The sequence below is a fragment of the Gymnoscopelus microlampas genome, assembly GCF_963454915.1.
Source record: "Gymnoscopelus microlampas genome assembly, chromosome: 19".
Classification (NCBI taxonomy): domain Eukaryota; kingdom Metazoa; phylum Chordata; class Actinopteri; order Myctophiformes; family Myctophidae; genus Gymnoscopelus; species Gymnoscopelus microlampas.
The window spans coordinates 18,145,686-18,160,963 of NC_139956.1; the positions used below are offsets into that span (position 1 = coordinate 18,145,686).

General features: G+C 39.6%; 1 protein-coding gene across 1 annotated transcript in view; it reads left to right on the top strand.

The window, feature by feature from the left end:
• arap2 (ArfGAP with RhoGAP domain, ankyrin repeat and PH domain 2) overlaps window positions 1–15,278 on the top strand; it is a 226,047-nt gene that overhangs the window by 154,120 nt on the left and 56,649 nt on the right. The window contains exon 18 of the mRNA XM_084043154.1: window positions 5,205–5,406. Within this exon, the coding sequence (XP_083899280.1) occupies window positions 5,205–5,406 (202 nt within the window). The remainder of the gene's footprint in view (window positions 1–5,204; window positions 5,407–15,278) is intronic.

Genomic DNA, 15,278 nt, shown 5'->3' on the forward strand with positions numbered 1-15,278 from the left:
AGTTATGGTCCGTTTCTGATAAATATGAATGTAGTTCCGGTAGATTAGTAGATTTGGTGGGGGCCGCTCAGTAAAAATAAATACATTTAAAAAACTAGCGTCATTTGTATTGTTGACCTATTTCTACCATATAGAGCAGGTTTCGTTCAATTTCGACCCCTCTGTCACATGGTACTATTTTTTGTGTCATATACTGTATTTTGTGTGTGAGTAGGCTGCCGCGGCGCAGTGATTCTGGACACAAACATTAGTACCATGTGACAGAGGGGTCGAAATTGAACGAAACCTGCCCCTTTCCTATACAAACCCATTGTAACTTCAAACTCCATTTTAACCAATGATAGATTCATTGAAAACACCCGTACTTGTTTCTGGTGACTGATGTTGTCCTTCTAATGCTTGAGGAGATCATGTTTTTTCAATCATGTTTTTCCGACATTTTTTTTTATATTTGGGAAATGGAAAAATACAAAATACAAATATAGCTGCAAGCAGCGATAATACGGGGCCAGTGAATAGAGAGAGAGAGAGACATGGAAACGGAATAGATTGAAGAGAGAGAGAGAGTGACTGACATGGAAACAATAGATTGATGAGAGAGAGAGATGGAAACATAATGGTTTGATTGGACATCTCAACCTACTGCCATTAACAGGATTCGAACTCTCAACCTTCAGACTAATAGGCTGCAACACTACCTATAGTGCTATAGCTTTGTCCAGGCTGATATTGTCTGTTGAAGATCATAAACTCTTGCCTTCTTTCATGAACCAAGCCCCTGTTTCACTAACACTAAGATCACTCGTTCACAAACCATTTACCAATGAAGAAATTGTACATCTCCTCAGAACCAAAACTAGTGAAAGTAGCCGATCTACAAGCTCACAAACCATGAAAAGTTGTGAGATTGTATATCAGCTATTTTCAGAATGAAGTATGTCATACGTTGAAAAAACGAACTCTCAAATAAGCATTTCAGGTTATCTTTACCATTTGCACATGTATTCATTGATACAGTCATGTTGTTTGCAATTCAACTTAAATTAAGTCTGCATCAAGTGAGGCTTGAACTGGCGACCTTGAGATTGTGAGGCATTCATTTAAGGGAGACGCCATTGGCCCAACAAACAAGTAACTGTGAAAAAGGAGATCACACAGATGATACAGTTTCACGCAAATAGCTGAAAAATCCTGGGTTTAAATGTTTTTCAAACTGCTCAAAATTACGGACAATCTAAGGGCGGAGCTTACTGGTCAAAGCGATAGATGTGTTCCTCATGAGTCAAGGCACAAGTGTAAGCAAGTTTCACGACTTTCGGCCAAACGAGGCATGACTTTTGCCTGTTTAAAATTTGCATTTTCAAAAAATTGCTATAGCGCCCCCCTTTGGCCAATTGGAGTGAGATTGGTTTCAGTGATATTTGGAATGACCCTGTACATTTCTGCAAAGTTTCAAAAAAATGTGAGTCTGCATGAATGTTTTAGGCACAGATGAATAATTTTCATAAAACTGTAATAGTTAAAATCTATCTCCTCCTGGGATTTTTGAGCAATCTGCACGAAACATTTTACACATGAACTTTGGACCACTGCCTACAAAAAATTCCAACGGATTTTCCATAAGTGAAAAAATGCAGAAGTTAGGAGCCAATGACTGTTTTTCATATAATTCAAAATGGTGGGCGATCTAAAGGTCAGAGGTCAAAAGTCAGACCACGAAAGTTGTCGGGCATGAAGAGACGCATGTGTGTATCGAAGTTTCATGGTTGTAGGTCAAACAGGGCATGAGTTGTACCTGTTCAAAGTTGGCACTTTCAATTGAGTGCTATAGCGCCACCCTTTGACGAATGAGTGTGAGAATTATTTCTTGGTAGTTTTTCATGAGCATCTACCATATGGGCGAGTTTCGTAAAAAGCGTATGCACGGTTAAGCCAGAACTGGCAAAAACAAGTATTTTTCAAACTGCTCAAAATTGCGGAAAATCTAAGGGCGGAGCTTAATGGTCAAATCGATACGTGTGTTCCTCATGAGTCAAGGCACATGTGTAAGCAAGTTTCACGACTTTCGGCCAAACGAGGCATGACTTTTGCCTGTTTAAAGTCTGCCTTTTCAAAAAATTGCTATAGCGCCCCCTTTTGGCCAATTGGAGTAAGATTGGTTTCAGTGATATTTGGAATGACCCTCTACATTTCTGCAAAGTTTCAAAGAAATGTGAGTCTGCATGTATGTTTTAGGCACAGATGAATAATTTTCATAAAACTGTAATAGTTAAAATCTATCTCCTCCTGGGATTTTTGAGCAATCTGCACGAAACGTTTCACACTTGAACTTTGGACCACTTTCTACAAAAATTTCCAACGGATTTTCCATAAGTGAAAAAATGCAGAAGTTAGGAGCCAATGACTGTTTTTCATATAATTCAAAATGGTGGGAGATCTAAAGGTCAGAGGTCAAAAGTCAGAGTGTGAAAGTTGTTCAGCATGAGGAGACGCATATGTGTATCCAAGTTGCATGGCTGTAGGTCAAACAGAGCATGAGTTGTACCTGTTCAAAGTTGCCATTTTCAATTGAGTGCTATAGCGCCACCTTTGGACGAAAGATTGTGAGAATTATTTCTTGATTGTTTTTCATGGCCATCTACCATATGGCCGAGTTTCGTAAAAAGCGACTGCACGGTTCAGCCAGAACTGCGAAAAGTGGCAGAAGAAGAAGAAGAAGAAGTGACAGAATAATGCGAATAACAATACGTGTCCAGAGCAGAGCTCTGGCCCCGTAAAAATCATGAAAACATTTTATAAAATAAATGAAAAAAGGGATTGAAAAAACATGGTCTCCTCACACATTAGAAGGACAATACCAGTCACCAGAACCAAGGACAGCCAAGGTTTTCAAAAAAAAAGAATCAAAAGATTGTTATACATTTGAAAACTTGAAATGAGACATTCTGCGTAATGAGTACTTTTACTTTTGGTACCTTAAGTACATTTTGATGCCAATACTTTTGTACTTTTACTCAAGTACATATTGAATTCCGGACTTTTACTTGTAACATAGTATTTTTATATTGCAGTATTATTGATACTTTTACTTAAGTAAAAAATGTGAGTACTTTTTCCACCACTGGCCAATAGTACCTGAGCACAGAGACGCTATTTGCTTGGCAGCGCAATTAGGGGTGAAATAAAGTCTTTGAATATCAATCACCCTTTTGTGGGAGCTTTGAGAATTTTACCATTTATTTTCGTCCCATTTGTGCGGATTTAAAGGCCACAAAAGCCATGCAATCATTTTTGGTGAATTTTCCCCTGAGAGTATAATAATGGTCCCTTTACTGGTCTCTCAGTTAAATTAACACTCGTCTATATACTGTACAGAGGAAAGTGGGGAAAGTTGAATCCCTATTTTACATAACTGCACTGCAACAAAAAGTTTCACTTTGGCTCATGATCAAAGCACTCGTGGTCCAACTCTGTGTTCTGTGTTTGTTTGTCTGCAAATGAAAATATACTCAAAGTACCAAAAGAAAACGTACTCATTGTGCCGAATGTCCCATTTTTAACCCATTAAGACCTGGAACTGTGTCATTTTTAGATTTGAGCTAAAAAGCATTATTTTACACTTTGGGCTATTCAAAAATAGCAGATCTACAAGCTCATAGCGCGGCACCGAGTGCCGCGCTACGAGCTTGTAGATCTGCTATTTTTGAAAAATCGTGAAAATGTGTGCAAATCTTCTGAATATATATATTTTTAAAGCCAACATTTTTAACTCAAATCTTTGCTTCTGGGGGTCCCTGGAACAACATATTTTGATGGGGGTCCGTGGCCAAATACATATAATTTTGGGGGTCCTTGACATTAAAAAGATTGAGCACCACTGATATAGAAACATAGGTTTTTCAGAAAACTGTTGAGATTTAGGAGACATGTAGAATTGGCTTCAGGTCTCAATGGGTTAAGTTCAAAATATATACAAAGATCTTTTGAAAATAGCGATATATATATATATATATATATATATATATATATATATATATATATATATATACAGTAGTGATTAGTGTTGGTTTTGTAATAGTCATCAAAATCTACACAATAACTAGTAACTAAAGTTTTCATACATTATTGTAGTGGAGTACAAGTACAATATGTTCAATTTGTTTTTATCATTGTTGGTCCAGATAGTACTCATTGCTAGAGACTTTTTTGTTCAGTAGGAGTCTCCCCATCCCTTCTGCTCTTTAGAAAACAGAAAATCAATTTTTCAGGTTGGCATACCAATTGTATCCAATCAGGAGAAAGAACTTGCACAGAATAAGTGAAAGTAGAAGTGATGGCACTAAGAAACGAGCAGATACAATTGGAGCTGGAACACTATAAAAATTAAAGCTGATAAACTCGCCTGATTGGCAGAAAAAAATAGGTGTTAACAGAAGTAAAAGGTATTGAAAATTGTAAATACTGAAGGAAGTAAAAAAATACCTCATAATTGTACATAACTCATTAAGACCCGGAACGCATCTGTGTCATTTTTAGATTTGAGCTAAAAAGCATTATTTTACACTTTGGCTATTCAAAAATAGCAGATCTACAAGCTCATAGCGCGGCACCGAGTACGAGCTTGTAGATCTGCTATTTTTAAAAAATCGAGAAAATGTGTGCAAATCTTTGAATATATATTTTTTAAAGCGAACATTTTTTACTCAAATCTTTGCTTCTGGGGGTCCCTGGAACAACATATTTTGAGATGGGGGTTGGCGGCCAAATACATATACATTTTGGGGTCCTTGACATGAAAAAAGTTTGAGCACCACTGACATAGCAACATCAAACATCAAAACATCAAAAAAACAGGGGCGTCCGCTGGCCTAGCGGTCCAGGCGCATACCACATGCTGGTAATCCAGCTTGACAGTGTGTCGCGGGTTCGACTCCCGTTTCCGACGACCTTTGCTGTATGTCTACCCCCCATCTCTCTCCCCATTTCTTGTCAGCCTACTGTCCTGTCCAAATAAAGGCATAAAAGCCCAAAAAATATCTTGAAACATCAAAAAACCTGTAGGATTTAGAGGACATTTTGTAGCATCGTAACCTCAGGCCTTAATGGGTTATAAGTACAGTACTTGAGCACATGTACTTAGTTACTTTACCCCACTTTTTGTTTGTTTGTTTGTTTGTTTGTTTGTTTGGTGGCGTGCTCCACAGTGCTTCGTCCCGTGTAAAGTGGAGGGAACGCTGCGGCGGGACAGCGAGCTGATCGGCAGGCTCCACTACAAGGAGGGTCACGACCTCTACCACTGGAGGGTGGGCTGGTTCGCCCTGGGCGGTTCGTCCCGCTTGCACTTCAGCTCCGGGGAAGCGGAGGGGTCGGAGGGAGAGCTTCGGCTCAAGCGGCTACAAGAGCTTAGTAAGTATACATACATACGTCCCATGCCCACCTGCCTCATGCTTTCAGCATGGTTTTTCCTTTTGTTTACGACTAGTAATGAGTCACACCTCGGCCATTGAAATTGATTGATTGAAATTGTTATTAGGCAAAAGAATGTAAAACAACACAGTTACATTTATAATGCTTTTGTCTAAAAGGTCCGGCCAAAAAAGTCCTTGCGGGCTTGTTTCCGTTGGGGTCCTTGAATTAATTTCATAGACATACTGTATATAGTAGCAACCAAACAGTTCAAAAATCAACATAAGAATACAGAGGAAAAAATATATACCATTATGTACAAAAAAGGCATGAGAAAATAAAAAAATATATACAAAAAAAAGCATTATAAAATAAAAAGTATGTACAAAAAAAGGGGAGGGGGGTCGTCTGTCTACAGGGAAACTGGTACTAGCTCCTCTTTAGGCCTCCAGAAAGATGAGTTTTTAGGGCTGTTTTGAATGAGCCCAGCGAACTGCATTTTTTGAGGGATGGGGTTAGACTATTCCATTCCTTGGTGGCTGTGTTATAGAAGGAGAATTTGCCCATGTTTGTTTTATGGGTGGGTGTTACCAGATTGTTGTTTACGCTCCCTCTAGTTTTGTGACTGTGGGTGTCACTAACCTTTTCGAGGTACTTATACAGATATGCGGGTATAGGGGGCATTTCGGGCAAATCTGCATTTACAATTTTGAAGACCAGTGCCATTTTTTGTTGTATAACCCTGTCTTCCACCCTGAGCCAGCCTAGGCTGGCAAAGTGAGTGGGAGAGAGGTGGGTCATGGGCCCCAGTCCGAGAAGTAGTCGAATCAGTTTGTTTTGGGAGGTTTGAAGCTTAGTCTTCAGTGACACTGAGGTGTTGGAGTACCAAGAGGAGCTAGCATAGTCAAAAAGGGGCTGAATCAGGGCCCCTGAGAGGGTCCTGAGTGCCTGAGGGTTGACAAAAGGGCTAAAGTGGTTAATGTATGTTTTCAAATGTAATAATTTATATATGCAAAGTAAGTAGAAACTAAAGTTTTCAAATAATTGTAGTGGAGTAAAAGTACAATATTTACCTCTGAGAAGTAGTGGAGTAGAAGTAAAAGTATAGACAATTGGAAATACTCCAGTGAAGTAAAAGTACCTCAAAATTTTACGTAAGTACAGCACTTGAGTAAATGTACTTAGTTACTTTACACCACTGCCGTTAACACATTGCCTGCCTAAGACGTATATATACGTCATTTAGAAATCAGCTGTTGCCTGCCAATGACGTATATATACGTCTTTGGAAAAAAGGGAAAAAAAAATTTTTTTTTTCAAAAAAAAAATTTTTTTTTTTTTTTTGCATTTTTTTATAATTTCAACCCTTGTCGAATTATGAACAGATTAGGAGCTAAAAATGTTCGAAGATTTGCTGCTCCATTCACTTCAATGTTAAAATTCAAACGGACAAACAATTCACTTTGTTTTTTGGTTTAAAACTACTGCTTTTGAGCTATATTGAAACATCAACCAAACATGTCAACGAGGTCAAAATGACCTCGTTGACATTTGTGAAACCACACCTGAATCTCATCTGTGATTAGAAACCATCTGGGGATCAATCATACTGGAGGAAAAAAATCTGTGGCTACGCGAACAGGTACCAAAAACATGGCAAAACCCTGGCAGGCAACAGCTAAAAATCTGAAAAAACTCTGGCAGGCAATGTGTTAACCTTGCAAGAGCAAAGAATGAATCTCTCCCTAATTCTTTTTTTTCCCCCTTCGATGGATATCGATGGATAAAGCATACCATTCCTGCATGTGCACTTCTGCAGGTGTGTGTGTGTGTGTGTGTGTGTGTGTGTGTGTGTGTGTGTGTGTGTGTGTGCGTGTGCGTGTGCGCGCGCGCGTATTTGTGCGTGCATATGTGCGTTCATCCGAAAGTTTCTTTCTATTCCAGAGAAGAAGAGTTTGTTGGCGTATTTTTTTTCCTTTTGAGGTGCAGAAAAAAATGAGAATTGTTCATTTCGAGAGGAAAATAAAATGTGTTGTACATGCTCTGCGTTTATTTCATGCAGTCCATCAGACTGCAGCAAAGTGGATGGACGACGTCGCCCCCCAGTTATCCTTTTACATGCTGTAAACAAATCGAAAGAGGAGTGTTGACGAGATTGCGTTTCTTAGGCTACAAACTACTTTTCAACGTGACAACGGAACACTCCTAACCGAATATCGATTATTGCACGCCACTTTTTTTCTATCGTTTATGCGGGGGAACCGGCCATAAATGTCGTGCTGTCTGTCATTATTACTGGCAGTCTTGTGTTATTTAACCCATTAAGACCGGGAACGCATCTGTGTGTCACTTTTAGATTTCTTTGGCTATTCAAAAATAGCAGATCTACAAGCTCATAGCGCAGCACCGAGTGCCGCGCTATGAGCTTGTATATCTGCGATTTATTTTTTTTGTATTCAAATTTGTGCAAATCTTTGAATATATATATTTCTAAAGCGAACATTTATAACTCAAATCTTTACTTCAACAAATGTCTTCTGAATCTTCTTTTTTTTTTTAAATGTATGTTGCTATAGTGGTTCACAAAGTTTTACATGTCAAAGACCCCCGAAATTATATGTATTTGGTCGTTTAAAATATTTTGTTCCAGGGACCCCCAGAAGCAAAGATTAAAGTTACAAATGGTCGCTATGAGCTTGTAGATCTGCAAAAAAAAAATTAATAGCCAAAGCAATCTTAAAATGACACAGATGCGTTCCCGGTCTTATTGAGTTAGAGTGCACTCAGTGCAGCAGAGCCTCTGCACAGAGTAGTACTCTGAGAGTCGTCAGAGTTCACACAGCGTCGGCAAGACCATCCAACATTTCTAACGTCTCAATCAATTACTCCGGGGTAGAAGTGCAAAAAGAAAGGAGGGGGGGGGCAAAGATCAATGAATCTTTTTTAATCCATTTACAGCTATCTGTGGATCAAATCGTAATGTTTCCCCAGCCTTAACCCATTGAGACCTGAAGCCGATTCTACATGTCTCCTAAATCTCAACAGTTTTCTGAAAACCCTATGTTTCTATATCAGTGGTGCTCAATCTTTTTCATGTCAAGGACCCCCACAATTATATGTATTTGGCCGCGGACCCCCATCAAAATATTTTGTTCCTGGGACCCCCAGAAGCAAAGATTTGAGTTAAAAATGTTCGCTTTAAAAATATATATATTCAGAAGATTTGCACACATTTTCACGAATTTTCAAAAATAGCAGATCTACAAGCTCGTAGCGCGGCACTCGGTGCCGCGCTATGAGCTTGTATATCTGCTATTTTTGAATAGCCAAATTGTAAAATAATGCTTTTTAGCTCAAATCGAAAAATAACACAGTTCCAGGTCTTAATGGGTTAAACTAGCCCTAGAGGAGGACGCAAATACAGTATACAGTATATATTTTATGGCATTTTGAAAAAGCATGCATGTCACAGCTTGGCACGGCCCCTTTAGGCGCCAGAGGGGACAACGCGGGGTCTTTTGTGACGAGTGACATAACATTCTGGAACATGGTCGGGTTTTCCCCTGTAGGAGCCCACAGTGTGTGACATGGGATTAACTGTCATTTACTTGGCTGCGACAGCACCGCGTGAAGAGCGCCTCTGTGGAGGGGCGAGAGAGTATAACCACATGAACCCTAGTGTGGGGGCTGGCCGATACGGCTTCAAACCGACAGCGCAGTTATTTCCAGTGGTGTAAAGTAACTTAAGTACATTTACTCAAGTACTGTACTTAAGGACAATTTTGAGGTACTTTTACTTTGTTGGAGTGTTTTCCAAATTTCAGTACTTTTACTTCCACCCCACTACATCTCAGAGGCAAATATTGTACTTTTACTCCACTACAATTATTTGACAACTTTAGTTAGTTAGTTTTTTTAGATTTGGATTATTATTACAAAATATACATTAACCACTTTAGCCCTATTTTATACATAGGCTATTTGAAAATAGCAGATCTACAAGCTCACAATGCGTCGCATCGCGACGCGTTGTGAGCTTGTAGATCTGCTATTTTCAAACATTTTTTGTACTTTTACTTTTGGTACTTTAAGTACGTTTTGATGCCAATAGTTCTGTACTTTTACTCAAGTAAATGTTTTATTCTGGACTTTTACTTGTTTACTTGACTTTTACAGAGTATTCTATATTGCAGTATTGGTACTTTTACCAATTCTTTAAGTAAAGAATTTGAGTACTTTTTTCCACCAACTGCTCTCTAACCCTCCCAGAGCAAGGTAAAGGCTCCGGCATCACACAAACAAGATGGCTCAGACGGCCGCGTTTAGGAAGTGAAAACCCCGAGTCTTTTGTAAACGTCTGTGTCAAGACAAGACGTCTGCCTGCACAAAATAAACTGGAAGCAGAGGGAAAAAAAAAGAGGGCGAACAAAAAAATGACAGATACCGCAGGATAATCATTAACCTGTCACAGACAGCGCTCAAATCAGTTCCCTCCCGCCTTAACGACTATTTGAAATAACAGGTTTTTCAAACAAGATAAGCGTATCGTCTTTGAACTCATTCAGTGCAATTTTCTCCGTGGATTTCTGTAAAGACCGGCTGAATAGGGAACAATATTAATCCCCTTGCTTTGCTCGTGGAGAAAAAAAAAGCTAAAGCGATAGCACGGCACCAGCCCCCAGACTGCAGCCCCGGTGTGTTTGAAGTGTGCGTTGCACCGCGTATGGTTGGTGGTGTGTTAACGCATTACGACCGGGAACGCATGCTGTGTGTCATTTATTTGGCCATTAAAAAAAATAGCAGATATACAAGCTCATAGCGCGGCACCGAGTGCCGCGCTATGAGCTTGTATATCTGCTATTTTTTTTTTTTAATCTTGAACATTTTGTGCAAATATTTGAATACATATATTTTTAAAGGGAAAATGTCTAACTCAAATCTTTGCTTCATGCTTCGATAATTTTGAGACGGGGGTCCGCGGCCAAATACATATAATTTTGGGGGTCCTTGACATGAAATAGTTTGAGAACCACTGATATAGAAACATACGTTTTTTTTTTTAAACTGATAGGATTTAGAAGACATTTGTAGAATCCCCCAGAAGCAAAGATTTGAGTTACAAATGTTTGCTTTAAAACATATATATATTCAAAGATTTGCACACATTTTCACAAGTTTTTTTTTTTTAAATAGCAGATTACGAGCTTGTAGATCTGCTATTTTTGAATAGCCAAAGAAATCTAAAAATGACACAGAGATGCGTTCTCGGTCTTAATGGGTTAAACAGAGGACATTCAGACGATAAGCCTGCATAATACATCACCACAGATTAGAGAAACACTATTGTCTTAACTGGACCAACAGTGATTCATTTATATAGGACCAGACCTGAGGAAGAGTACTGTGAATGATGGTGGTGAACACAGATTGTTGTAGGGATGGACTTAATGGCAAATGTTCACAAGATCATTTGTAAGTTGCAGGTCTCAGTAGGCTATAGTTTGGTATAGTTTAGCCTCGAGTCGATCTCCAGGCTTTTATTTCCCATCGCGTTTTGCTCTAAAATAAGCGGCTGGACCAGCCTGTTGACGTTCCTGTTGACGGGCGGCCATAGCTGAGTGGTTAGTGAGTCCGCCTAGGGAGCCAGAGGCCCTGGGTTCGATTCCAGGCCAGGCCAGCATATGTGTCGATGAAATTAAATTTGTCCCTGAGCAAGACTCTTAACCCCTAATTGCTCACAGGTTCTCATTGGAAACAAGACCGCAAGGACTTTCATGAACGACCTGTTAAAACAAATTATCCTTATCCTGGCATAGGAAGTGGGAGTCAACCTTTCATTTCCCCAACCAACCAGAGTGCAGTGGGCGTCACTCCAAACCTCCGTCCATCCGTCCGTCCGTCCGTCCGTGAGTGATTTGGTGTAGAGGGAAAAAAGGAGCAGCGCAAGTATAGACCCCTGGGGGACCCCGGTCAAAAAGTGTAGGTGTGACTGCACATGCACTTTAGTTATCTTGCTTTCACGCTTGCACTTATTTACCATTTTGTTTTCTATTGAAAAAATAAATCTGCACACCAGAAAAATATTTTCAGCGAGGTGCAAAAGGAGAAATACATACAAATATATCAAAAAGTAAATTCCATGCCCAACGCCCTTGTGCATGTACTACTACATGCCCCCAAGGAAAAAACCCTGCACCCAAGCCTGCAGCTCATTTTTGGTTCACTCGATAAGCTACTCTGTCCACCGTGGCTTGCCAAACTCGGACGGTGCGCTCTGTGATGCGCGAGGCCATCGACTGCTCCGCCGTGGGCACTCGCCGGCCTGGCAGCTTGCTCGGGCGCGCCTCACGAGCCTCAAGGCCTCGATCGCTGTCGGGGCCGCTGCCTGCCCTGCCCTGTTGTCAAGTCATTTCAAAAGTCATGCGTTTTGTAAAACTTTGCACATACAGTACGCATGGATGTCGAGCGAACCAAAATGATCGCTCGCCAAACATTTTGTCCTTGGGAATAGGCTCTATGCACAGCAGCCATTTTGGAGAGAAATTGGGCCTCTTCTTACTTCCTTCACAGGTTTTGCCATTGATACTAATGAAGGCTTTTACGGTGGTTCTCAAACTTTTGATTTCCACGACCCCCATAACTCTGAGAGTGTACAAATGGAACCAAATGGACCCTTACGGGTCCATTTGGTTCCATTTGTACACTCTCAGAGTTACACACCTTTTAAAATGCACAATATCAGCACCCTGACTCTGTTTGACCAGAATGGAACAGACAGAATGGAACTTCATTAGTATCATTGGTAACACCTGTGAAGGAAGTAAGAAGAGGCCCAATTTCTCTCCAAAATGGCTGCTGTGCATAGAGCCGTATGGCGTACATCTTGCGCGCAATATACCATCTGGAAGTCAATCAGGCATCATCATCACACAGAGTCATGAGGATTGGCCAATAGCATGTGCCAACCACAGAATGGAACTAGTGGTTGTCAAACTTTTTTATTTTAAGGACCTCCATAACTCTTGAGAGTGTACAAATGGAACCAAATTGACCTTCAAGGGTCCATTTGGTTCCATTTGTATACTCTCAAAATTATAGACCTGTAAGGGTCCATTTGGAACCCTCTCAAGGAACCCAGAGGGATATGTACAGTACCTACGTATATAAATAACAAGTCAATCAAACATCATCACTCAGAGTCATAAAGATTGACCATTATGAGTTCAGTCAGATAAGTCACGCATAGATTGAAACCAATATTTTATTAATAGAATGTAAATACAAGGGTGAATATAATATTTGATCATGGCGTTCAGGCTCGGCTCCATTTTTCTCCCTGCTCAGCACATTTAGACCACCATCATCAACCATTAACACATTCCATGCCAGAGGTTAATCTCATAATGTACTCACCAGTGCCAACGTTTTATTGTTGTTTTTTTGTTTTTTTAACGTCGCCATAGACCTTGTTAAAATCCTAAGATTGAGCTCAGCACTGTTTGTAAACATCGCGGAGATATCCCTGCTTCTACCAGTGAAAACCACGTGTCAAACGGTGCCTCCATGTTGTAGTTAGAACGGTTTATGTTAAACAGTGATCAGCGAGGAGAAAAACCACAAAGAGAAAATGGCGTTTCAATTTCGTCATTAGAACGGCCGACGGGATCGGCAAAACCGGATCCCAAATAATTCCGTTTCCGGTGGTGTTACACTGAAATGTGCCGTGTCGAAAATTGAAAAAAGTGCAACATGAACTTTTTTTTCGAAAAAAAGGAAAAAGCACCAGTTGGCGTAGATCTACGCGACTGGCACTTGGCGGCTTTAAATAAGTTCGCTTAGATCTACGCGACTGGCACTCAATGTGTTAAGAGCAAGGGGATAGATATACAATAACGATCCCCATGGGGAACAGAACTATTAGCAGAGCGCCGCTGGTGGTGCTGGGGTGGTGGAGGGAGCAAACAGGCACACACAGTTCCAACCAGGGTTGACAGCAGGAGGAAGAACAGTGAATGAGGTGTGTTCAAATAACCCGCCAAATTGGACAGCTGATTGCCACGTTATTGTATGCAGTGGTGGAAAAAGTACTCGCAAGTTTGACTTAAGTAAAAGTATCAATACTGCAATATAGAAATACTCTGTTACAAGTAGAAGTCCGGAATTCAAAATGTACTTGAGTAAAAGCACAAAAGTATTGGCATCAAAATGTACTTAAAGTACCAAAAGTAAAAATACTCATTATGCAGAATGTCCCATTTCAAATGTATTCACCTGTTTCCTAGGCTGTGTGTTTTTTCCACTTCCTGTCGATTTCATTGGATATCATTGGGTCATCTGACCAGTTTCATTGGATTTCATTGGATCAAAACGACAGGAAGTGGAAAACACACAGCCTAGGAAACGGGTGAATAACAATCTTTTGTAAAAAATAGCAGCATTGTGAGCTTGTAGATCGGCTGTTTTCAAATGGCCAAAATGTAATTTGAAATATTCTTGCATTGCATCTGTTGCTGGCCCATTAAACAAAGTTGAAGTAGGATTAATTTGCACAGTTTGTTGAGGCGTCACCATTCAGGCGAGAGTTCAGTCTCAGGACACCCTGGCAGCAGCTTATCTAGCATGAATGAGGTTGTCCAGGCTAATTCATAGTTTCATGAAGTGTCTTTATAACAGCGGTCCACTAAAAGGCTTTAATTTCTCCTGCCAAAACCATCACCATTGTGGAAAAAATGAGATAATCTCTCTTACAGGAATACATCACCTAATTACAAGGCTACCAGGCCACAGAGTTAGCTTTCCCCCCCCCCTTTTTTATCCCGTAAACATAACACAAACATAAATACTAAAATGATTCCTCCTGATCTGAGAGGTGGATAAAAGAGGATTTCAATTTGTTTGTTCAAACAACGACAAAAAGTTCCTTTAACTCATTCAGACCTTGAACGCATCTGTGTGTCATTTTTCGATTTATTTGGCTATTCAAAAATAGCAGATATACAAGCTCATAGCGCGGCACCGAGTGCCGCGCTATGAGCTTGTAGATCTGCTATTTTTCAAAAATCGTGAACATTTGTGCAAATCTTTGAATATATATATATATATTTTTAAGGCAAACATTCGTAACTCCTGACAGTTTTTTGAAAAACATGTGTTTCTATATCAGTGGTTCTCAAACTTTTTCATGTCAAGGACCCCCAAAATGATATGTATTTGGCCATGGACCCCCATCTCAAAATGTTTTGTTTCAGGGACCCCCAGAAGCAAAGATTTGAGTTAAACATATTCGCTTTAAAAAAAAAATATATATATATATATATATATATATATATATATATATATGTATATATATATATTAGGGCTGGGACTTTAACTGATTAATTTAGATTAATTAATTACATAAAATTAACGCGATTAAAAAAATTAATCGCATTTTAATCGCACTTAGTTTATGCACCACAGAACCTTTCTCATGGGCGAGTTTCAGGTGTACCGATCATACCAGTGCACCAACCAACAGCCAACACACCCCAGTGCACGCAATGGGACAAGAAGCCGATCAGACTGCTTTGCTTGGCCCAGTGGATGGGAAATTTAGATTTAAAAAACTCTCTGATGGAAGCGTGGATAAAAACACGGTTGTGTGCAGAACAATTTTTTGTTGCTTAAACTTATGTATTCACTCATTGATTCACTCATATACCAAAATCTGTTTTAACTGAAAAGAAATTGCTTCTCAGGTCAAATATTGATATGCGATTAAACATGCGATTAATTTAGATTAATTAATTACAAAGCCTCTAATTAATTAGATTAATTTTTTTAATCGAGTCCCAGCCCTAATATATATATATATATATATATATATATATATA